This window comes from Anas acuta, chromosome Z (assembly GCF_963932015.1).
Source record: "Anas acuta chromosome Z, bAnaAcu1.1, whole genome shotgun sequence".
NCBI classification, from domain to species: domain Eukaryota; kingdom Metazoa; phylum Chordata; class Aves; order Anseriformes; family Anatidae; genus Anas; species Anas acuta.
In genome coordinates, this window is record NC_089017.1 from 33964284 (window position 1) to 33988081 (window position 23798).

General features: G+C 36.6%; 1 protein-coding gene across 3 annotated transcripts in view; it reads left to right on the top strand.

The window, feature by feature from the left end:
* Positions 1-23798, top strand: part of CEMIP2 (cell migration inducing hyaluronidase 2) — a 55470-nt gene that overhangs the window by 27236 nt on the left and 4436 nt on the right. For all 3 annotated transcript variants that reach the window (XM_068666220.1, XM_068666219.1, XM_068666218.1), the window contains 16 exons: positions 793-981; positions 3876-4045; positions 6538-6747; positions 7131-7336; positions 7907-7976; positions 10587-10715; positions 12340-12428; positions 15057-15188; positions 15709-15744; positions 16458-16613; positions 18874-19051; positions 19521-19736; positions 20524-20732; positions 21272-21457; positions 22742-22961; positions 23592-23690. In XM_068666220.1, coding sequence (XP_068522321.1) covers positions 793-981; positions 3876-4045; positions 6538-6747; positions 7131-7336; positions 7907-7976; positions 10587-10715; positions 12340-12428; positions 15057-15188; positions 15709-15744; positions 16458-16613; positions 18874-19051; positions 19521-19736; positions 20524-20732; positions 21272-21457; positions 22742-22961; positions 23592-23690 — 2495 coding nt within the window. The remainder of the gene's footprint in view (positions 1-792; positions 982-3875; positions 4046-6537; positions 6748-7130; positions 7337-7906; positions 7977-10586; positions 10716-12339; positions 12429-15056; positions 15189-15708; positions 15745-16457; positions 16614-18873; positions 19052-19520; positions 19737-20523; positions 20733-21271; positions 21458-22741; positions 22962-23591; positions 23691-23798) is intronic.

The window sequence follows — 23798 nt, forward strand, 5'->3', positions numbered from 1 at the left end:
CTTTTATGGTTTTATGGGCAGTCTTTTTCTGCTTGTAGAGTTACTATCAATATTACATTTGCCTCAGAAGAATTTTTTAGGTAGGCAGGTACTGATTTGTTAAGTAATTGAGCTATTTGATGTTACCCCTTCACTGTTCATTAAGGCCCTATGAAACTCTCTTAACTCAAATTAAAAAAAAAAAAAGTCTCCACAAAAATGTACCGTTGACTTGCTGGTACTGTAGGCTTGGAGTCAATGACTAAACCAGACACTGATTCCATTCTTCCTACTCATTAAATAGAAAATTAAATAAAATAGGAGGATGTTAAATACAGTGAGAGTGGCTGAATTTAAAGGCAATGAAATGCTTGTGTAATTTAGCCTGCCAAACTGTTTTATTAGCTGTTCTTAGAAAGAAAAGATTTCCTTTTCCAAGTCTTTGGTTGTATGTATTAAGTTTTACACAGCAGAAAAATATCACTTGGGACAAGTAGAACTTTCTGGACCTACAAATTTTTGCTACATGATATATTTGATGTATTAGTGTTTTTTTCTTTTAATTTCATAGGTAATTACAGTCAATGTTATTTCCATCTCTACCTTTTGTTTTATTGGAGATTCGTCAAACAAGCAGGCTGTAATAGCACATCTCACTAACGTGTTTCAGAACAGAACTGTGCTTAGAGGGTACAGAAGTTTGTGAAATCTCATGCACTTCTTACTGTTTTTTTGGAGATATTTTCATATAAAGGTGAATATAATCTTTATAATCCTTATTTTATTTTTACTTTTGTATTTTTTAAATACTAGGGGTCCCGATTTCCGGCTTCCAGGTAGAACCCATAGATGGAGTGATATTGAATCTTCTGGATGATGTTAGTAGTTGGGAGCCTGGAGACCGGATTGTGGTTGCAAGCACAGACTATTCAATGTATCAGACAGAGGAGTTCACCCTCCTTCCTTGCCCAGAGTGTACCAAGCATCAGGTCAAAGTCAAAGGTATGAAAATGGTCACCATATGAAGAATCTTGTTTGAAATAGCTATTAATAGGAGTACGCCCTAGATGAGACCTTTCAGTGAGAGCAGTAAACAGCACCCTGTTATCTCTCAGTGTTGCTTGTTTGCTACGTACAGGAGTGTATACTTGCCCTTACTGTAAAATTGCTCTGTAAAATGCCAGATCTGCCTCTGACTTCTAAAGCTTACCCCATACTATTTTTTTTTCCACCTTTCTTCCCAGGCTTATTGAATGCTATACTTTTCTTCCAGGATTGGCTTATGCTTGTTCTTCTTTCTTGACTCCTTTCTGTTTTTTCTCACTAGTTCTCTCCCTATGAGGCAGAATGGCTGCTGTAGTTGTTACAATTACTGTTGCTTTTACTGCCCTTCCCATCTTCTGGAGTTTTATTATTAATTTTTCTTTCTGTTATTCAAAGATTGCACAAGGAAAAAGAAGAAAGTGGCAATATTTTTTTTATCAGTTCCCTCTCCACCCCCATCAGTAAAACGGTTATGAAACAAATGGCACTTCCAAGCATCTGCTTACACAGGATATCCCTAACTAGTTGCAATCTGTTTTTCCTTTGGGTGTGATGCACTCAGAATGGTTATGCATGTTGTTGACTGCTTCCTATTTTATTATCTGACTCACTCTGTTTGACTTCATGAGAGCCTCCCGTGGGATTGACTCCTTTACTCTGCAGACATCTGTGTTTTTCTTCTACCACTCTGTGCCCCCTCTGTGCCAACGCCCTCCTTCTCTGACAGTCCCTCAATCTTGAGTTTTTCTCTTCTTGTTTTCTGGTGGGCTGTAGGATTGGTTTGCAGCTCAGCTCTTGCCTTTTGTAGCAGCTGATTGGTGCTCTTCAAGATCTGGTTTTGTCCCATTCAGCTCTGTACTGTGCGACTTCCTCTTCTTCAAACAACTCTTATCTCCTCTTTCTAGTTTCTCAGAAGTTTTCTTTGTACGCCCTCAAACTTTCCTGTTTCCCTATTTGGCTGGGAAAGACAAATTTGTATTTTGGCTTTGCAGTATTGTTTGGATCCCACAGCATTCACTGGTTTGGCTATGATATGTTTTCCTGCATTGTGAAGTCCCAGATAAGGTGAACTTAGATATCTAAGCTTTTTCCTTATTATATATCAGAGAATACCAGGGTGAATGGAGCTGCAGAACTGAGTGCCATTGTACGTGACATTTCCTGGTTTTTGTTCTTAAGTTTCTTTGCATACTCCATATGCATTATTTAACTCAGTGTTTTAAGGTTCAAGCTACTTGAAGGCTGCAGTATGAAGTTTAAAGTTTTTTGTTGCCACTGAATAGAGTATGTGCAAACTCTTTCCTTTCTAAAGAGAAAAAGCATCTATTAAATATATATATTACATATATATATTATATATATTATATATATAAGTAATATTATAAATATTACAATTAAATAAAACAATTTATTATATAAAATTATATATATAATATATATATTATATATTTTATATATATATGAAATACATATATATCTTTTTCTTCTAAAAACAAGCAAACAAAACCAGATTTACAGGATTTGCAGTATGTCATAAAATACAATATTTTTTTTTCTTTTTTGCAAATAAATGCTATTGGATTTGTATATAGATCTTTAAAAGATGCTAAAGGAGATTAACTGTTCAATCTCTGTTTCTTCCCCTCCCCCCCCCCAATATGAAATTTCCATTGTCACAGGAAAGTTGTTCTGTTTTTAACAAACAACATCCTATACGTTTTACTCTGCAGAGAATTAATTTCAGTGGAACAACAAATTTGACATGCTGAAGAATTAATTGCCTAAAATTTTCTTGTATTGCCCCTTTTGTAGTAGAAAGAAAAGTATTGTTTTATAGGAAGCCCAGATGCTCCCTCCTCACTTGATATATACGTGATAGTTAAACATAAGGGAATACAACAAACAATAGGCAGGTCTTCAAGTTATAGGAGTGCAATCCCATTTACAGACCTCTATTGCCTTTAAACAGCAGGAACAAAAGCAATACTGGTGTAGGTCTGCTTCACATACTGGTCATTACCAGTTTAGTTTATATCCTTCTGTAAGTTTTGAGGAAGAGGAGTGAAAAATTAGGGAAAAACAATATATATATTTAAGTTTACAGATCATTTTTGCAGTTTGTATAAGAAAATAAACTGATTGTTTCTTTGGAAGTTTGCTGTAAAAATACAAATTTTGTTTTCTTAATTTTAGTTTGTTCTCAGAATAGCTATTTTGGGGAAAAGCAAACATAGCTGGGAAACATAATAGTATTTGTTTTTGAAGATGATGAGTACTGTGTGTGCGTATATATATGTGTGTGCATGTATGTATATATATATTTTTGGAGCAGGTTAGGCAGCTACTGCTTTTTTCTTTTAAAGCAAATCTGCATTTGTTTGTTTCATCAAAGCCTTTCTAATGCATTGTACTCAAGGTTTTTAAAAAAATTCTTTTCCATTTTAATCCATTCTGTTCAAAAACTATTAGATTAAACTTAAGATGCACCTACAAATAAAATGTGGGGTTTGTTTTAGGTTTAGTTATTTTACTAATGTGAAAAATATTTAAGACAACTTGTTTTGGCACTAAACATACAAAAGCATATTTGATATCCTGTTCTGCAAGGTGTGCAGTTAGCAATGAATTGAGCATGGTCTGGAAGGAGGAGTTTGATGTTTGCTAGATTAACGTTTGTCATCTGTCAAATTCTTTTTTTGCATGTTAACCTAAGAAAGGTAGTAGAACAATAAGTTTAAGGTATCGTGTTAAAGTAGCATGTTTTTAGGGGTACAATTAGTTTACTTACAAATTAGCTTATTAGCTTTGTGTTTGATCAATGACAACACTTACTCTTTTTTTTTTTTTGACAGAAAAACCTCAGTTTCCCCATGTAGGAGAAGTTATTGATGGAGTGGACATGAGGGCAGAAGTTGGAGTTCTTACGAGGAACATCTTAATCAAGGGAGAGACTGAAAAAACCTGCTATCGTGAAAAAGAGTGTCAGTTTTTCAATTATGATACATTTGGTGGACATATCAAGGTTTGAAAAACATTTTTAAGTAGCTTTCTGTCATCTAAAGGTATATTGAAGACAAAAGGATGTTAAACTTGGCGGGCTTTGAAAATTAAACATAAATTCATACACCAGCTTGGTGTAGAAAAGACTTTGGTCTCCACTTTCACCAAATTAGCTCACCAAGACTTTGTCTGCAGCATTGGAGCAAATTATATCAATGAATTGTGGAAGAATCCACCATATATTGCAGCGTTGTGTGGCAGTGATTAAACCTTAAAAGTGGTGTATCTGCATGTTCAGCCTGTACCATTATAAAGCTTGATCTTCCTTTCTTTGTCTTCCCTTTTTTCCCTGCCTTTCTTCCTGCCCAAGTGATGAGCACATTAGATCTGCCTCATGTCCTGGAAGTGTCCAAAATCAGACAGTAGAGAGTCACAGAGAGGAAAGCGACTGAGTTGGGCCATGGTGGATTTTTATTTATTCATTTTAACTGAATGTACTAAGGTTATATAAAGCAAACTGATGCTAATTTCTTATATCACCATAAACCTAAAGAAAGTGGAGTAAAAGCAGTATTGCAGAAACTAATATTGAAACTCATATTCATTTTAGTTTTCAGCAAAAAGATTGAGCAGCAATATGTCAGCTCTTCAGTGATGCTGGAGAAGTTTGAGGCCTTGCATTTTAAATACAAACTTATTATGTGTTGGTCACAGTGTAAGCCTCCTTTTCCAAAATGTTTGGATGCAGACTTCAGTTTTATAGTGGTGGACATAATGGTGGGAAAGAAAACGCGCCTATTCCCTACTGTGTGTCAGCTTTTGTTTGGTGGAAGAGAAATTGATGGGCTCAGTGTTCTTTTGTGTTTGAGATAATGTAAGGAAAGAAGATAAATGACAAGCTGTGAATCTTGCAAAGCGTGACCTTGATTACCACAACTGAGCGAGTACAGCAAGGCCCCTCAGATGCCTCTCGCAGATAGAGCAGAAAACAAACATTTTGAGTCATCAAAGTTGTTAAACTGTTCCCAGGAGACTGGGAACAGTGTCTGTTGCCAAACCTAGACTTCAGCACTAAAAGCAATTTTGCCTTATGTTAATCATACATGCTAAAGAGGAGGGAGCCTGGGTGTTAGCAAATGTTAATTGCCTCAGGGGGTTTGATCAGCCTGGGAATTCAGCTGGTTGCCTGGATAGTGCACGAAGGAGGCTCAGTGATAGCAAGGAGAGGCACTCACTTGTATTTCCTCTGCATTAGTGTTTTTAAGTGCTGAGAGTGAGAACTCAGGAATGCCTGTTTTCAGTCATCCTTTAGTATTTTAAGCACACAAACCTTAGTGGTTTAATTGAAGAAAACAGAAGACCAAGACACGCTAAATGGTCTATCAGTGTTTTACTTATTTTGCTTGAGGACAAAACTGTGCACATGAAAACTATATTATTTTGGTTAAATAGCCAGTAATGGTAGGTTAATGGAATAACAAAAAAAGCTCCCTTACTCCCATTCAGCTCCTTACATTTTAGCACCTCATAGTTCATCTGCTGCCCTTGGTTTCTATTTTTCAGGTCAGGGTAGGTGGAAGAAAATACTTTTGCTTTTCCCTGTGACTTTTACAGCCCCATTATAATGTCTCTGGTGTTTGGTATTTCTGTACTGTATATTACATACTGTTACGGTAAAGTTGCGTAGCTTTAACCTGTTTTTGGTTCCTCATTGCAAAGATGCTGATTCTTCACTGGAGTGTGTCTATTGAAGGTGGTGTGCCTGAGGAAGAGCTGAGAGTATAGGGCTTACTCAGTGTGGGGAAGGTGTAGAGGAAGGATCTGGATGTGTTTTTCAGGGACCCAGGGAGGGTTCAGAGAATGTGCCAGAAGACTTCTTGGAGGCATGCACTGGTAGGGCAAGAGACATGGGGACCAAGTTGCAACAGGGCAAGTGCTAGGTAGATAACAGGTAAATAAAAAGGGGAAAACAGTTGCTATCATACGAGCATCTCTGTAGTTGGAGGTATTGTTTGGTCAATGTGCTGAGCAGCCATGTTAAAGTTGGTCCTGTGTTGAGCTGGCAATCAGAGCAGTTTTCTCAGGAGGTTCCTTTGACCCTTTATTATTATGTAATTTTACTAAACTCCATCCCAGATGGATGACACAGGTACAGCTTCAGCATAGGCAGGACAGAGTGACTTCTCTTTACTTGGATGGTATGTGGTTGTACAGAAAGAATATTTAACTTGCCTACTGCTAAAGAACAAAAAGTGAAGTGTGATGATATAGTGTCTGGTGAAATCTGCTCCATTTTAGCCACATGGAGATACAGCTTTTATTCTTGTTTACAAATGATATTGTTTTGTAAGGCAGGATATAGAACAAGGTAGTAACGGCTGTCCTAGCCTTCATAGTGTTGGCTTATGATGATTGTATATCTGACTTCTGTACATCTGATATAGATGATTTATTAACTTTAATGGTTAGAAACCAAGTAGTTGGTTACTCATTCTGGACTTCTCATCTTTCTAGATTTTGAAGAATTTTACATCTGTTCATCTCTCCTACGTGGAATTGAAGCAAATGGGACAGCAGCAGATAGGAAGTTACCCTGTTCACTTTCACCTTTGTGGGGATGTGGATGAAAAAGGAGGTTATAGTTTTAAGACATACATCGAAGGTCTTTCCATTCATCACTGTTTCTCCAGATGTGTCACTATCCATGCAACTAATGGCTTGCTGGTAGGTGCCAGGAAAATAAAATAAAGTGTTGAAATAAATGTTTAAAAGGACATTTAGAGCAAAAATATTCCCATCCCATCAAATTTAATTCTCAGCAATGTGTTTATTTCAATGAATAAATAAACAAGTGCTTATTTTTAAGTAACTTACTTTAACAGAGCTTGCCCTTCTGTTTTTTCAGATTCTTGCAGGCAGCTAAGCTCTCCAAACATAGTAGTGTGTTTGTAAGGGATAAACAAAACTCCATGTTTGAATCATCTGAACCACTGATAGTGAAGCTTCACTCTGCAGCTGTGCCAAGATAGTAAAAACTAAATGGCACTTGTCAAAGAAATCTCAGTAAATGCTATTGCTACTGACATAATGAACTTGTGTTTCTGCAGATAAAGGACACCATTGGCTATGACACACTGGGTCACTGTTTCTTCATAGAGGATGGCATTGAGCAGAGGAATACTCTCTTCCACAACCTTGGACTAGTCACGAAACCAGGCACTATTCTTCCTACGGACAGAAACAGCAGCATGTGTGTTGGCATCAGGGACAAAGTGTATGGAAGCTATGTCCCAGTACCAGCCACAGACTGCATGTGAGTATTTCATGATGAAAAAGTAAAACCAAACCAGCTGCAGTAGTTAAACTGATGATCTCCTGACATTATACAGATGAAACAATTGTTTTGTATCATCTAGTGAATACAGACACCTACCATAAAAGTAATCCACATGATCATGCTGTTAAAAAAGAAAGTCTTTTATTAAAGAGAAAACACAAGTTGTTTTGTAAAGAGATTTGTTGTTCCTTGAAATACTTGTTCAGTAGATTTTAAGGATGCATCCTTATTTCTGTGGTAAGGCACCAACATCCTTAAGTTGTCACCAAGTTTTTTCTGTGTAGCAATTATCTTTTGAAGAAGCTTATTAAAACAGTTTATAATTGCACTGAGTGTCTGAACTATCATTTCATGAACTGACATTTTGCATTTAAGTAAAACAAAAAAGAATTTTTGAGGGTGTGTGTTTTTTGTGTGTATGTTTTGTGTATGTGACTTCAGAAATCAGTTTAGCCCTTTTTCACCCTTGTAGTGATTACATCAGAGGTATTTCTGTAGGGACTAGAGATTTTTTCCATTCTAACTTGTTTCTGAATAATATTTCAGGGCAGTTTCAACATTCTGGATTTCTCATCCCAACAATCATCTGATAAGTAATGCAGCAGCAGGTTCACAGGTGAGGCATATGAATGTAGTTCCACACAAACTATTTGTGACACTTACTCACAAAACAAGTAATATTTCCAATGTTTAAATGCATATTTTTTTAATGCGTGAATATGTTATATGTTTGGCAGCATATTGCCATTACAAGTGTAGTTTTTGTCAAAGGGTGGATTAGATCTACTCCTCTTCGTAATTTAATAGATCTGTCAGTGGGGCCAGTATGTAAATGTAAAAATATACCGCTTTTTTTTCAAAGAATTAGATATTAACACTAAGGCTTTTGTATTTTCTGTAATTTCTAACATGAGTTTACTGTTTGACTGCTCTGAAAAATTGTGTTTTTATTCCTTTTAGTCATTGGAATGAAAAATAGTTGATTGTATAAGGAAGTGTAAAAAAACAAACAAACAAAAAACTTTCATTGGCTTTGTGTTTAGTTACTTCTTTCTGAGCAGTGATTGCTGATATGTTTTTACTTATTGTGAACCTTAGATGTTTGCAGACCTTTTTCAGTTCAGCCACTTGAAAAGTGAAGCTGAACTACTGGATGCAGGTTGTGGAGTAGGGGCTCGAATCTATTCTACTTTTAAATCAGATCAGATGCTGAGACAGTGTTTCTGAGTTGATTTTTCTGAATAGATCAGTGGCAATACAAAAAGGAAAGTCTGATGCTGGAAGTAGAATATGAGTATGTTAGTGTATTCTTAGGTGTAGAATATGTAACAAATTGTTAATAAGGCAAAAATCAAAATCTTTAATTTGTAATATCTGTAATATAGAAAAATATAAAATTATTATGCTTTTTTTTAAATCATCATTTTTGTTGTGGTTGACTGCCTACCACTACGAAGGACCTGGCCATACTTTACTGAACCAAACCAGTTTTTCTTTTCATAGCACAGTGTCTTTCCATTTTGTCTACTTTAGATAACATTCCTTTGCCTGTTTTTAGCATTGCAGGTTAAGTTAAACGAAACATGTTGCTTGACCTGATGCTTAAACCTTCCAAGATCTTTTTCTGCCTCTGTATCCCAGTGAATTTTACTTTCTTCTGTTATACTGTGCATCCTCAGAGAGCATTTTTATAGGTTATGAAGTTTTGCCATTTTAATATATATTCTTTTGTATGTATAAAATCATATTGGTATGAGGGCTATAGCTTATGTTTCAGAAACAAATTACTTCAACTGTCTTGATATAAACACTGCAGTGTAGAGCTTTTTCTGGTATAAACTATACCAATTCATGAGCAAATAAATCATTCCATTGCCTTCTCCAACTCCTTTGATATACAATGAAGTCTACTGTAAGGGTGTATCAGCAGTAATGGTTCTTTAGTTCGAGCTATGGGAGAGGGAAAAAAACAGCTCTTATTATTTTCTGAATACTTGTAAGTGCTTAAGGAGCTTTTACATTTATTTAACTTTTTCTTTTGAGCATGAAGATGTGTTTTGGATAAAACTTGTTTGATTCTGCCAAGTGCAGAACTGTACTTAATTATATGTGAAGTAAGATTTTGGTATTTTATTAATGGAACATCCACATTTGCTTTGGAATTGTTAATCACCAGAAATGTCAAAATGTGTCGTCATTACAGATGGGAATATGTTACTCAGAAGCAGAATTTCCAGGGCTGTTTGGAAAATGAGTATATTCTCAGAGTGAAGTGTATGAAATCTTTTAAGCCAAAATGAATTGGCTTTATCCATGTTTCCTGAACAGGAGAGTAAAGACTATTTTTCATGATACAGAGCACATAGTCTGCAGTATTTCTTTTACTGCTGTTTAACCCTTTAATGCTCCTTATGATTTTTTTTTTCTTTTAATAAGGGCACAGAGAAGGAAGCAAAAATTTTTGTATTTGTTTGTATCTGCTCTGCAGGTGCTTTTGTTATGCCACCCCTTGTGGACTCAGATGTGGTTAGGAAAGGAGGCCCACAGAATTTCCTTTAGAAGATAAATCCAGCTTCTTGAAGAGCTGGGAAGTTGAATAAGTGGAGAAAACGAACAGATGCTGAAATTATTACTGCATGTTATTGGCACAGTGCTCTGAATTGGCCAGGCTTCTTGATGTACTTTATTCCCTTTTCCTGAAATCTCTTGTGGTTCTTTTTGGCTGTCATTAAATTCTGATGTGTGCAGAGATAAATAAACCTTAGTCAGACTGCATCAGTAAGGAGGAGGGGAGTGCTTTTGAGTATTTTACTGTATATAGTATGATTTACAAATAAAAGAAAATCAAGTATCTGTAGAAATAAATTGAAATACAGAGATGATGGGGAGGAGGAGAAAGAGACACTTAATGGCTTGAAATATTACAGAACCTTAAAGGTGTGGTGGTATTAAATGATTTCACGGTGAAGCAAGCACTTTTAATGCATGTTCTTCACTAGAATATAGCCTTATCTGCAAACTTCTACTTTTTCACTGGACAGTAGTTTGGAGACTTTATTTTGATAAGTATGTTATATTGTGAGCAGTTTGGAGTATGTTCTTATTTGCTTCATTAAAAATCCAAGTTCTTCTTAACATACACTTAATTTGTGATTTGTAAGTTCTGATTTGTTTACATTTAGTAGTATCAGTCTCATAGCTTATGTCATTCACTCCTTATTTGCAGGATGCTGGAATATGGTATTTGTTCCACAGGATTGCTACAGGAGACTCTCATAGTTTAGCCATTGAAACCAAGTCAGAGCTCACACCACTAGGAATCTTCTATAACAACAGGGTTCATTCTAATTTTAAGGTAATGTACTGTCTCACAAAAACAGTTCTTAATTTGTACATATTTTATACCGGGAGTTGTTTGCTTAAATTTTGAGGTGGCTAAGTGATGATGGATTCATGCAGTGTTAGAACCACATGATTCTATGTAGGTATTGCAGAGGAGTGTGTAATCATCATGTCCATAGATTCTTGCCTTATCTGAAGCGTTTACTGTGTTTAATGTCCTCTTGAGGTACATACAACTAAAATCAATTAATAGTGTGAGAGAAACATATATATTTTTTCTCCCAAGTAGCATTTCATATGCTACTCTGTTATTGATGGCCTTGCTGTGGAGAAAGCTGATCCTTGAAATACTGAGGCTTATTATAGCTGTGATTCATCTCATCAATTTGTGGAATGCCTGAGACTTGCTTTCCTGAGACTCTAATGTGCAGTAACTCAGGTGTCTGCAGTTTCTGAACAGAGGTTAAGCTTCCTGTTGCCATCAGGAGCCCAGCAGCACCCCTTTGTTATAGAGTTCTCAGTCCAGATACGGTCATTCAGTATCTGTTTACTAATGGGACTTGATTCTACATTCTGCTAAGCGAAGTTAGCTGAAATCCTTAAACTGATACTTTTGGAATCTTGGAATTTAGTTGCTGTCCGTAGAAAATGCCATGTATATTTTTATTAGCTTTCTACATATCTGTATAGCTGGGGAGGAAGTATCAATATAGGTCTATTAGTTTGACTGATTTAACCTAATGAAACTGATTTTGCTTGATAAGTGTACAATCAGAATAGTAAGAAGTGATGCATTGCTTCATAGCGGTTATGTAAAGAGTGTGTCTGGAACTTTAGGGCTCTTATTCAGACTGGAATTGAAAAATACTGAATACAAAAATGTAAAGAGAAGCGTTTCAGCTATGTGGTTCACTATCTTTAAACATAGATAGCAGTTTGTGTGCTGAAATTCCATGTCAACAGAGTTGACTCCAGGAGCAGATCTGAGGATCTACTCATGTAATTCTAGTGGTAATTTGGATCACAGATCAAGGTGGCTGCTGCTACTTCTATATGTAATTCAGGTTAAGCAACACAAATGTTTCCTTTTTCTTTTTTACTTTCTCAAGTAAATTATTTCATACTGGATTATTGAGTTTCAAGTTGATGCCTGGGCAAAAAACAGCTTTAGTGGTGAAGATAGTTGAGTTTTAAACTAAAATACAAAGCATTTTTGCACAGCAGCATTTTTTTTTCCATTAGTGGCATTCGTGAGAATATTTTGTATTCACTACAAGATTGGCTTCCAAATTTTCCAGAACAGCATCTGGAAGTAAGTGTAAAACTTCAAATAGTCTGATGTGAAAAAAAAAAATGAAATGAACTTTAACAATTTTCTGTCACTTTTTTTTTTTTTTTTTAACCCCAGGAGGTTCTTTTCTTGGGATTTTCAATTACTTTTCAAAATTTGCATAGGTAGACAGTGCTTTTTCCCTTAGACAATATGCCAGTTAAGTCCAAGCTGAAAGATCTAAGAGTCTGTAGTAAAGTGTATTGAATGAAATGTAACTTTTAAGTTTTAGAACTCTAATGTTTACTGTCTCTTTAGTGTTGTCCAGTATGAAATTTCCCCCCCTTTTTTTTTTTTTTTTTTTAAGGCTGGTTTGTTCATTGATAAGGGTGTTAAAACAACTAATGCTAGCGCTGATGATCCCAGAGAATATCTTTGTTTGGACAACAATGCAAGGTAAAGGATATTGTCTTCCAAGTGAGTGAAAAATGGTAAAGTTCTGAGATTGTTTGTACATTCACATGAGGAAAAACGCTATAATAAATGAGCAATAAGTTCATATGTGTTTTTTTTTGTTGTTTTTTTTTCCTCATCTGTGTGTCTGTTTGGGAGCAACAAAACATGTTGTACCTTAAAGAGTTGGCTTTTCTTTCTAAGACCTTGGCAAAGGTAGTTTTTAGCCCCTTAGAACTTGTAGGTTTAACCACGCTCTGCTGACATGCTTAACATATGTTCTGGAATTGCTATTAAAAGTAAAGCCTTGTTTTAAAATCTGCTTCAGATTTATGGCTTAGTTCTAAATAATTTTTAGAAAAAGGCATACTAGTGGTAAGTAATACATCTATTTGCCTTTCCTACTGCTGAATGCTTTCTGCCGTGCCTTCTAGACTTAGAGATTGTCATTCAGTGGTATAGTTTTACTGAAGGTTATTTGTTGAGATTTTAAGCTAAAGACTATATGGTTGATTATACTAAGTAAGAGAAAATAGTGGAGAGAAAGATTTAGGTTATCCTATGGTTGGTCTTGTCCTGTGCTTCAAATAAAATAGCCTGGGTAAGTGGTCATATATCAAATGAACAGGAAAATATTGGATAACAGTATCCATCAGCATTTTATTATGATAAAAAAGCATTAAGACTGAAAACATAGTTCATAAGATTATCTTTATTTCTGACAGAGCTTTGTTTAGGATGGGGATAATTAAGTGATAATTGCAGATTCAAAGAGGAAAGTTCCAGAGTTTGGTGGTACTTGATGCTTGCTGCCTTGCCAACTAAGAGGTGGTTAAGTTTAGTTGTTAAGTTGTAAGTGAAATCCCATGTAATACCCTTGGATTACTGTTGGTCTGAACAGGTAGTCAAGAAGAATTTAAGGGAAGTGACATGCCATGTCAGAGCCTGTAGCGGGTTGACAGGTCATCAAGAGGGGATGCAAAAAATTGAGTTTAAGATGTGGTTCATCTTTCACAATAGCCAAAGAATTTATGAGGCTCCCTGTAACTGTATTAGACCACTAATCATGTGACAAACTGGAGGAGTTACAGTGTTAATTTAGCAGCTCGATGCTGTCAGAAAAACAAAACAAAACAAAATTCACCCCTTCTCCCTTTCTCCTTTGCCCTCCAAAAAGAAAAATACCAAAAAAACCCTACACCAAAACTTCCAAAAGCCAACTCCAGAAACTAGGGTAGAAGGTGACTATGGTAAAGGGCATGTATTTGCTCAAACTGCATTCTTATAAAGATACATATATATTTTAACATGTTACATCTCATGTGATATTCTGTGCTTATTTTCTGACAGCTTCCATGAGTCTTTAATAAGGCTGTTTCTTTCTATTGGCTAAAATTGATACTGGCTATAAATTACCATATGAGGCCATCTTGATTACAATACAGAGTATCCACATTAAAATAGAAAAATTATCTCATGTATGCTCAAATTAGACAAGGAGATGAGTGGTAGGAGAGCAGCTCAGCAAAAAATCTGGAGTGCTGCTTGACAGTGGACTCAACATGAGCCAACAGTGTGCCCTGGCAGCAAGGAGTGCACACTTCAATGGGGTGTGTGTTAAACACAGTATAGCCATCATGCAAGAAGGATGATTCTCCCACTATATTCAGTATCGGTGCAGCCTTACCTTGAGTGTTGCGTGCTCTTCTGGGCTCTACAGTATAAAAACAATGTTAAGGTCCTTGAAAGAATCAGAGAAGGGCAACACAACTGGTAAGAGGTCTGGAAGGTATGTCTTATGAGGACACTTGAGTTGTCCAGTCTAGAGAAGAGATCAAGAGGTGACCTTATTGCTCTCTGCAGCTTCTGAGAAGGGGAAGTGGAGAGACAGGTCTTTGCTCCTGGCCACTGATGACAGGATGCCTGGGAATGGTAGAAAGCTGCACCAGGGGACATTCAGATTGGATCTTAGGAAAAATTTATTTACTGTGAGGGTGGTACAGGCTTCCCAGAGAAGTAGTTAATGTCCCACGCCTGTCAGTGTTCAAGAAGCATTAGGACAATGCTACTGTTAATATGCTCTAACTTATAGTTAGCCCTGAAGAGATCAGGCAGATGGTCTAGATGATCTTTGAAGGTCCCTTCCAACTGAAATATTCTATCATAAATAATGAACATTTAGACAGACCTCCAGCCTTTTCTGTCTAGTGCACAGCCACCATGCGTATCCCTCAAGGAACTTTAATTCCCTTCATTAAATTCTCACATTAGTGCTGCAACAGAAGTGGGAGAGGATACTTTAGGGAGGGCAGAGAGAAAAGGCAGTGGAATACACGAGATGCAGTGTGAAAAACTTGGCAATATTGAGCAAAAGCCTGTGAAAGTTATTGGGGGGGAAAAAAAAGTTTTATGTTCCCTCTTCATGGCACACCAAAGAGGCTTTTCTGGATATGGATAGCTACAGATGCACATGGTTTTGGCTTCTGTCAGTCCTAGCATGGAGCTGAGTTGATTTTACCTGTCAGATAAAAGTGGGGGTTTGTCTTTCAAGGTTTCTCAGTTCAACATATTTGACCTGTATAAAACAAACAGTATTTTTATATTGAGTGTTTGGGTTTTTATCTGTCACAGGTTTCGACCTCATCAAGATGCAGACCCTGAAAAACCCCGAGTTGCTGCCCTGATTGACAGATTAATCTCTTTCAAAAACAATGATCATGGGGCCTGGGTCAGGGGAGGAGATATCCTTATTCAAAACTCTGGGTATGTATCCAGAAGCAAACAGCTGCATGTTGTTAAGAAGTTTCCTCTGAAGCTGTTTTTATGAAATCGTACTGCAGGGTTATGATAGAAGATTGACGCTTTTATCTGGGAACTGCTTGATATCTTCCAGTGCTTTCACAACAATCACAACAATCCACTGCTTTAAAAGAAGCAAGGTTTTACATGATTAGATGAGAACCTATCTTAATGGAAAAATGAAACTATATCTATAACAGAAGTCTAAAAGTTGATTGAAACCATACATTTATACTGATATGCCTGTGGTTTCTCTGAGGCTTTCAGGTTTCTACTTAAAATATATAGAAATTTGTTTTGGTTTTGTTTTGTTTTTAATCAGCATTTTTAGAAGAATTATTTGTAAGTATTGGTGTTCTCTAAATTCTAAAATGCAAAAACTCAGGCTTTCTTCAGTACCTAGCAGGATGTGTTCTTACAGCATTTTGTTGTAGGATAGTTCAGAAGATGTAACTGAAGCTTGATTTTATGAACTTTCTTTTAGGTTTGCGGACAATGGAATTGGTTTGACATTTGCTAGGTGAGTACTTAAGCTTCATCTCTTCTGTGTTTTCTTTCTTAAAAGTTGAGAAAAGTAACATAGATAAATCAATTAAAGGTAATGGGTATACTTTCATAAGGATAGAGTTTCAGTTTGGTGCCCATTTCCAGTGGTATGGAAGATGTTATTAAAGCTGTAAATTGACACAGCTGCCAAACTTTGCACTTTTTTCAATCTGTGTGCTTTACACCACTCCTCATCAAGAGGGTTATGTTTATTTAGGTCTTTTTGGTGTGGTATGATGCCCTAGGCTGTTTTGATTTTTTACTTTATTTTTTTTCCTCCTGAAAAATTCAAGATGAGTAAAGGAAAAGAAGCGATGAGTGTTAGAGTGAACAGAGTCTCATTTTAATGAAAGGGAATCAAGTACCTTGGGTAAAAAGCCGAAACTGCTGCCATTTCGGTTGTGACAAGCTGTTTCCAGAGTTGTGGAAATGGGCTGTAACAGAGTGCTGCGAAGAGAGACAGAAAATGTAATGCTCAGCTCTGTACAGGTGTTTTTAGACTTTCAAACTGTAGTAGACTGTAATACCATTAATGGTTAAATGTATTGCTCTATGTATTACAAATAAGGTATAGACTGCTTTGCTTTATGAAGACTATTACAAAAGTAGGAGTATGCCTTTGTGTTTTCATCTGCTGGAAAGTCTTGGCTAAAAGACTATCTCTTATCTCTGATGTTGCTTTGATAGTGATGGGAGCTTCCCAAATGATGAAGGTGCCAGCCAAGAGGTATCTGAGTCTCTGTTCATAGGGGAGAGCAAGAACTATGGGTTTCATGGTGGTCAAAATAAATATACAGGGTCTGGAGGAATAGACAATAAGGGACGCACTCTGCCTCGAAATCGGTAAGTATGTCATGAGTGAAGGAAACAATATACCAGAAGTGTTGTTTGTATCAGTTATAAACACCCTTCTTACTTGAAATGCAGGGCATGAAGACACTATTGAAGGTGATACTCCCCTTTTGTTTTGAATACTTTGAATGACAGTTGTCTTACCTTTTTTCCTCGGGCAGTTTTCATTTTCTGCTGCTGCAGATTAATTTTCCTTAGCAATTTAAATTATTCTGCTTTAATAAAACCTTAGTTTATCATCATTAATGTGTGAATATTTGGGCCTGGAAGAGAGAAAGTTTTCAGGTAAAGGGAATTCTAGGCTCAACTTGGAACTACTGACTACAGTCTATCCATAACAAATACAAATGTGTGACAGTGATCCTTTCCTTCTCTCTATGGCTTGCTGGAATGCTTGTTAAAAATGGTGCCAGGTCCTGTCCTTATTGCAGAACGTGAAAGACAAGAGAACTAGATCCCAGGCATCCTGTTTTTGTGTCATTTAGCCATTGAAAGCAAACAGCTGAATGTGGTAGTGATACTTCAGATAGTTTGTTGTAGCTGGGCAGGCTTACAAAATGGTGAAGGGAGCTCTGGAGGTCATCTGGTTCAACCACCTTGCTCAAGCAGAGCCATATACAGCAGGTTGTCCAGGACAATGTCTAGACAGCTTTTGAAGATCTCCAAAAAGGCAGACTCCACAGCCTCTCTGGACAACCTGTGCCAGTGCTCAGTCACCTACACAGTAAAGAAATGCTTCCTGATGTTCAGAAGGAATCTCCTGTGTTTCAGTTTGTTCCCACTGTCCCTTGTCCTGTCACTAGGCACCAACAAAAAGAACCTGGCTCCATCTTTTACCCTCCTTTCAGTTGTTTGTAGACATGAGTGAGGTCCTGCCATGACTCTTGTCTCCTCTAAACTAAACAATCAGAGCCATCTGAGTCTTTCCTTACAGGGGGTGGTGCTCCAGTCCCTTCATCATCTTTTTGGCCCTTCCTTGTCCAGTGCCTCTGAGATGTCTCCCTTGTACTGAGCCCAGATCTTGACCTAGTACTCCAGGTGTGGCCTTACCAATGCTGAATAGAGGGGAAGAATCACCTCCCTCAGCATGCTGGCAACATTTTGCCTAATGCACCATTAACCTTCTTTGCTGCAATGGCACATTTGTGGCTCGTGTTCAGCCTGGTGTCCATTAGAATCCCCTGGGCCTCTTCAGCAAAGCAGAGTGCAGTGGTGCATGGGGTTGTAGTACTGTAGTACTACAACCAAGTGCAGTACTGTAGTACTGTACTCCAGGTGCAGTACTTCACTGTTGCTATTGTTGAACTTCATGTGGTTCCTGTCAAGCCATTTCTTCAGTCTGCTGAGGTCTCTCTGAATGGCAATATAATCCTCCAGAGTATGAGCAACAGTCTCCCAGCCTGCAGACTGGCTGAGGCACTCTACTCCTGTCATCTAGATCATTAATGAAAATGTAAAACAGTACTGGACCCAGTATTAACTCCTGGGGTACACCACTGGTTACTGGTCTCCAACTAGACTTGGTTCTACTGATTGCCACCCTCTGGGCCCAGCTGTTCAGGTGGTTTTCAGTTCTCCTTACTGTCTGTACATCCAGCCAATTCTTCGTCACCTTCTCTGTGGTGATTTTATGGAAGAGTGTTAACAGTCTTTCAGAAATGTGGGTAGACTGTATCCACTGCCCAACTCCCTTCCTCCCCACCCATTTACCAAACCTGTTACTTCATTGTAGTAGGCTTTCAAGTTGGTCAAACATGCCTTTCCCTTGGTTAATGCATTGTGACCACTCATGGTCACTTTGTTCTTCACATGCCTGGAAATGGTATCTAGGATTAGTTCCTCCATCACTCACCCAGGGATGGAGGTGAGGCTGACCAGCTTGTAGTTCCCTGGATCTTCCTCCTTGCCCTGCTTAAAGACAGGAGTGATATTTTCTTTCCTCCAGTATTCAGGCACTCATTCCAGTTATCATGATTGACTAAAGAGATGATGATATAATGCTGCTTTGTTTCCCACACTGGGGAGAGAGTACATTTGCAAATGGACAACAATAGCTGTTCTCTTCTAACAGGAAAATTCAAAAGGGCATGGGAATTCTAGGCTCATTAGATAAATGCAGAAAGATTTCCTTTACCGGGATATAACCTGCAGGTCATTATATTAATGTTGCATTCTTGGTTCTTGTGAATGAGTAAAAAGGCTTGTCATGGTTTTGTTAGAGGATGCTGTAAATATTTATTTTTATTAACAGGACATTTCCAATTCGAGGTTTTCAAATTTATGATGGACCCATTCACCTTAGCAAGTGCACATTCAAAAACTTTGTGCCAACTCCAGACAGGTTTACCAGTGCAATTGGTTTCTTGATGAAAAACCCTTGGCAGATGACACCAAAAAACAACATATCTCTTGTGAAGTTTGGTCCAAATGTAAGTTTATACAAATTTTCTTTTACTTTTTTTAGATGGATTATATTTTCTTCTTGCTGTATTTAAAATAAACATCCAACATGTGGAAAAGATGTCCAACTCTTCCTTATATTCCTACTCCAGAGTATCTCTTGATTGGTGGTCATCCAATGTGTCTTTTGTCTCCCAGACAAAAAATGTAATACCAAGGAATATGTAGGATGGTTTGCATTAATGATCTCTTTTATAGCTAATGGTGAAGCTGAAAATAAGTTTTGTAAGGTCTGGTGTATCTTTAGTAATGAATTTTCAGTTGTAACTACTAACACAGTTCAGAAGCAAGAGATGGCCTCAGCCTACTAAAATTGCATTGCTCTTGACTGAAAACTTAATCAACTTTGTCAAATTCCTGTGTTTTTGCAAGCATGTAAGTGTTAATCTGTGCTTCACCTGGGAAAAAGGAAAAATATATTTTAATTCTTTTTACCAGGTTTCTTTAAAAGCCTTTTTTGGAAAACCTGGTCCCTGGTTTGAAGAAGGAGATCTGGATGGTGACAAGAACTCAATATTCCATGATGTAGATGGTTCAGTGACTGGTTACAAGGATACCTATGTGGGCAGAATGGATAACTACCTGATTCAACACCCCAAGTGCATTAATAATACGGAATGGAATGGAGTGATTTGCAGTGGGACCTATGCACAGGCTAGTATTACTCTGGCTTCTGTTTGAGACAAATCTACACTATGCACAAGCTGTTAGGGAGACGTGAGGTGTAAGAAGTGCAAATTCCTCATCTTTGGGTTTAAAGAAAAGAAAAATCTTTAAAATTCTTTTAAGTTAAAAAAAAAAAAAAAAGCACATTACAATTTTTGGCTAGTTTTGTATACCATGTTCCCTTCAGCATGTAAACTGAGAGTACAATATTAGATGTTGCAGGGTAAAAGCAAATGCATATGTTGTGAGTATGCATGCCAAGAGTTCCTTGTTGAAGTCCTATCTATTAAAATATCTTTGTATTGGAGGTGTTTTCTTCTGCTGGAGATTCCTGTGGTTTGCTGATTATTTTTCATTGTTTCTTTTTTAATGAAGATCTTAAATACCACCTCCTGAACATAAAGAACAGGTCTGGTTCCTGTTCTATATGAGTTTGACCAAGTACTGTAGTACTACAAAAATACTGTTTATTTTTGTTGCTGCTGTTGTTGTTCTCTACTTTTTTTTCCCCTTTTTTTCTTTTTTTTTTCTTTTTTTTTGTTAAAGTCTGTAAAAATCCTCAGTATATTTTTTTCAAATAAGGCTCTTCTGGGGGAAAATAAATATTTCTTTTGAGAAATATTTGCTTATTGCATAGCTCAGAACCTCACAGTGCAGGAGTTCTGCTGCAATAATATACAGATTTTGCTATTTTATTTAATTTCTTCTTGTACTGATTAAAAAAAATGCATCCAAACCTTTCCTCTTTTTTTTCCTTCTCTTTAATATGATATAGGTCTATGTCCAAACATGGAATGGACAGAATCTTTCCATGACTATTGTACGAGATGAGTACCCATCCAATCCCATGGTTCTTAGAGGTATTAATCAAAGAGCTGTCTTTCAGCAATACCAGCCAGTAGTGATGCTCCAAAAGGGCTACACAATACATTGGAATGGAAAAGCTCCAAATGTCACTTACCTGTATCTCATCAATTTCAACAAGTATGTTTCCATTCTTTAATATCATTGAACCATAAGGCAACAATTAAGAAATGTCCTGCAGAATTAGCATGATGAGAGTTTGTAACTATCAGTCAGACTGGATCTTGATTTTTTTTTTTTTTTTTTTTTTTTGTGTTACAAATATTAAAGTATTAAAATCGGGAGATTAAGCAATAGACCTGCGCCTAAAGTTAAAAATACACCCAATATGGTGTCTTTAAGGAAAATCCTTTGGAGGAGAAAATATATCAGATAGTGAAGTTCAGCAGAACTGAAGCTGAATAGTTAGGGATACTTGCTCTTGATGTCAGATAAAGTAATTAAATGTTTAAATAATAAAATCAAATATTTCCTACAGGTTTCCAAGTCACTATAATATTTCAGTGGAACACTTTAAGTAGAGGAGGGAAGAAAGATGTTCTGGTTGGGGGTCTAGGAGCTTTTTGTGTTCTTGTTACTTGTTTTTTTGAGTGATCTACATGCTGCACATAGTGGTGTGAACTGCTCCTGTGGTGAATTACATATTTATTTTGTTTCAGGAATGACTGGATTCGTGTTGGTCTTTGTTACCAACCAAATACAGATTTTATTATAGTATTGGAAACCTTTCAAAGGAAGTCATCTGCTTTGTCAAGCAAGATAGAGCGCTATGTGCCAGTATCTTCAATTGTGGAGCTTGAAAAGAATCGATCAGACAAGAAGTTTTATTTTGACAACAGTACTGGGTAACACCTTATAACTTGACCCTAGTGGAATATGCTTAATGTTGGAAGTGATCAGTTTGACATCAGTGATAGCAACTAGTTGAGACACCTATATTAGAGAAAAGCTTTTAGAAAGGAACACAAAGCTTCTTTTAAAGAATACATTGTGACTTTGAATCTCCAAAATAGAGATGGCTGTCACTGGATTATCTCCAAAATAGAGATGGCTGTCACTGGAGTACTTTCCCAAGAGCACCATAATTCCACAGATACTTCCTATCCCACATCAGCAGAAAACATGGTATCAATGGGGCTGCAGAAAAGTATCTTGCAGCAAGTAACTTCTAAGTCTTTAAAGAAAATTCATATGTTCTTGCTCAACTTCTGAGACGTTTTCTGTTCCAAGAATGTTTTGAAAAATATGTATTTCTGGAAATCTCATTACAGCTTTGTGAATAGTATTTAAAATTCCTAGTCTCTTTTGAAATTATTTCTGTCAGGAATGTACTGAGATCCTTCTGACAGGCTTAAGGATATGGTCAACATTTTCCAAAATAAGTCCTACATACACCATTTGTGTGTTTGAAATTTTTTATCCTTAATATATAAGCAAATGATTAATACAAGACTTTGTTCCATTATCTATGGTAAATGGGCAGATGAATGTAGCTTTTTTGAAAGACACGTATGCTTCCAGCTACAGTGATAACAGTTAAATATATAAAAGAATTAACAGTTTCTTTGCAGTGGTAGCATTTATGACTGCTACACTAAATTGCATTTCTAGACATTCACAGCATGCAACAGTCTAATTATATTATCCATTTCTGGTGGATAAAGATGAATATCCAAACAATTACCAGTGGTATCTGTAAACATCAATGATCAAGGAAAACATTTATGCTCTATAGGTTGTTTTCTGTTCTGTTTTTTGTTTGTCTTTTGATTTTGTTTCCTGAAAGACTCTACTTTGAGGAATGTTCTTTTCAGGTATGTTCTTTTCAGGTATGTTCTTTTCAGAACATACACATCCATAGTAATATCTCTTTTAATTGCTGGGGATTTCACATATGTCTGTGGGGACTTCTTAACTCTAGTGAGCTTTTCAAAATAATATTCTAGTCTACTATTCTATTCTAGTAATATTTTCAAAATATTTTGAAAAAGTTTGAACAATGGTACAGAAGTAAATACTGTAGTTTTTCTGCTTCTCAAAACCATGAAATATAGCTGCTAAGATTTAACATAAATCTTTCCAGTAATTTTTCTATATTCTTCCCTCTCCCCTACCTTTTTTTTGTGTAGGTTACTGTTTTTATTTCTTCAAGCCAAATACAATAGGGATGGTCACAGTTATTGCTCATCTCAGGGATGTGAAAGGATCAAAATTGTGACCAAAGATCCAGCAAAAGGAGTCAGTAACTGCATGGCAAAAGCTTACCCAAAGTACTACCAAGGACCAACTGTCATAAAGCAGATGCCAGTAAAAACTACTGTACCGTGTACAAAGTGTGGCACAACTCAGGTAAAATAAAATAGGCAAAAACTTGCATTGTCCATATAGTTGGTGTTATGTTCTATTCATGTTAAAGCAGAGTTTCAGTTTTTCAGCACAGAATTTGCAGTGGTCACATTGTTTATCTACTGTACACTAGAAGGCAGGGAGACTCTGTAGCATGGAGTTTTCAATTTTTGCTGTTTGAAAAATGCTGCAGCTTAATTGTGTTTTGCTCTGTGTGCTTCAGAGAAGGGTCTCCATGGCATGGGCAGATCTGATATCTTGAGCTACTGTATCATCTGTGCTCCCATGTAGGAAAGCTTTGCTGTAGAGACCTGAAGTTCAAGGCATACCATTTGCCAACCTTCTCTTTTTGAGGGGATTTTGCTTATTAGCAAAAATGTGAAAATTGCATTATCCATTTTCTCTGTGCAAGCTGAGAAAAAATACTGAAAGTAAAGAATAAAATAAATTACACTATTTGTATAACACAGTATTTGTAAGCATTAGTATTAACACAGTATTTGTAAGCATTAGTATTAACACAAATACTGTCACACTGCTTTGGAGCATGAGCTGTCTTGCAAAATGCATATCATGATAAAGTGTTGATGACATATGCATATGGGTAATCGAAGTGTTTTGTTTGATATCTAGATGGTATTCACCAGTGATCCTCACAAAAACTACCTCCTTGTGCAGATTAATTCATCTGGTAAAAAAGATTTAAGTAGAGGTCAGCAAGCATTTATTTCTGTGAGTATTTTTTTCTTTCTTTCTTTCTCTGTAGCAGCTTTTATTACAACAGTTCAGCCTTGCATAATGCTGAGCTCATTTTTCTTCACCTGAATAAAAAATGTTGGT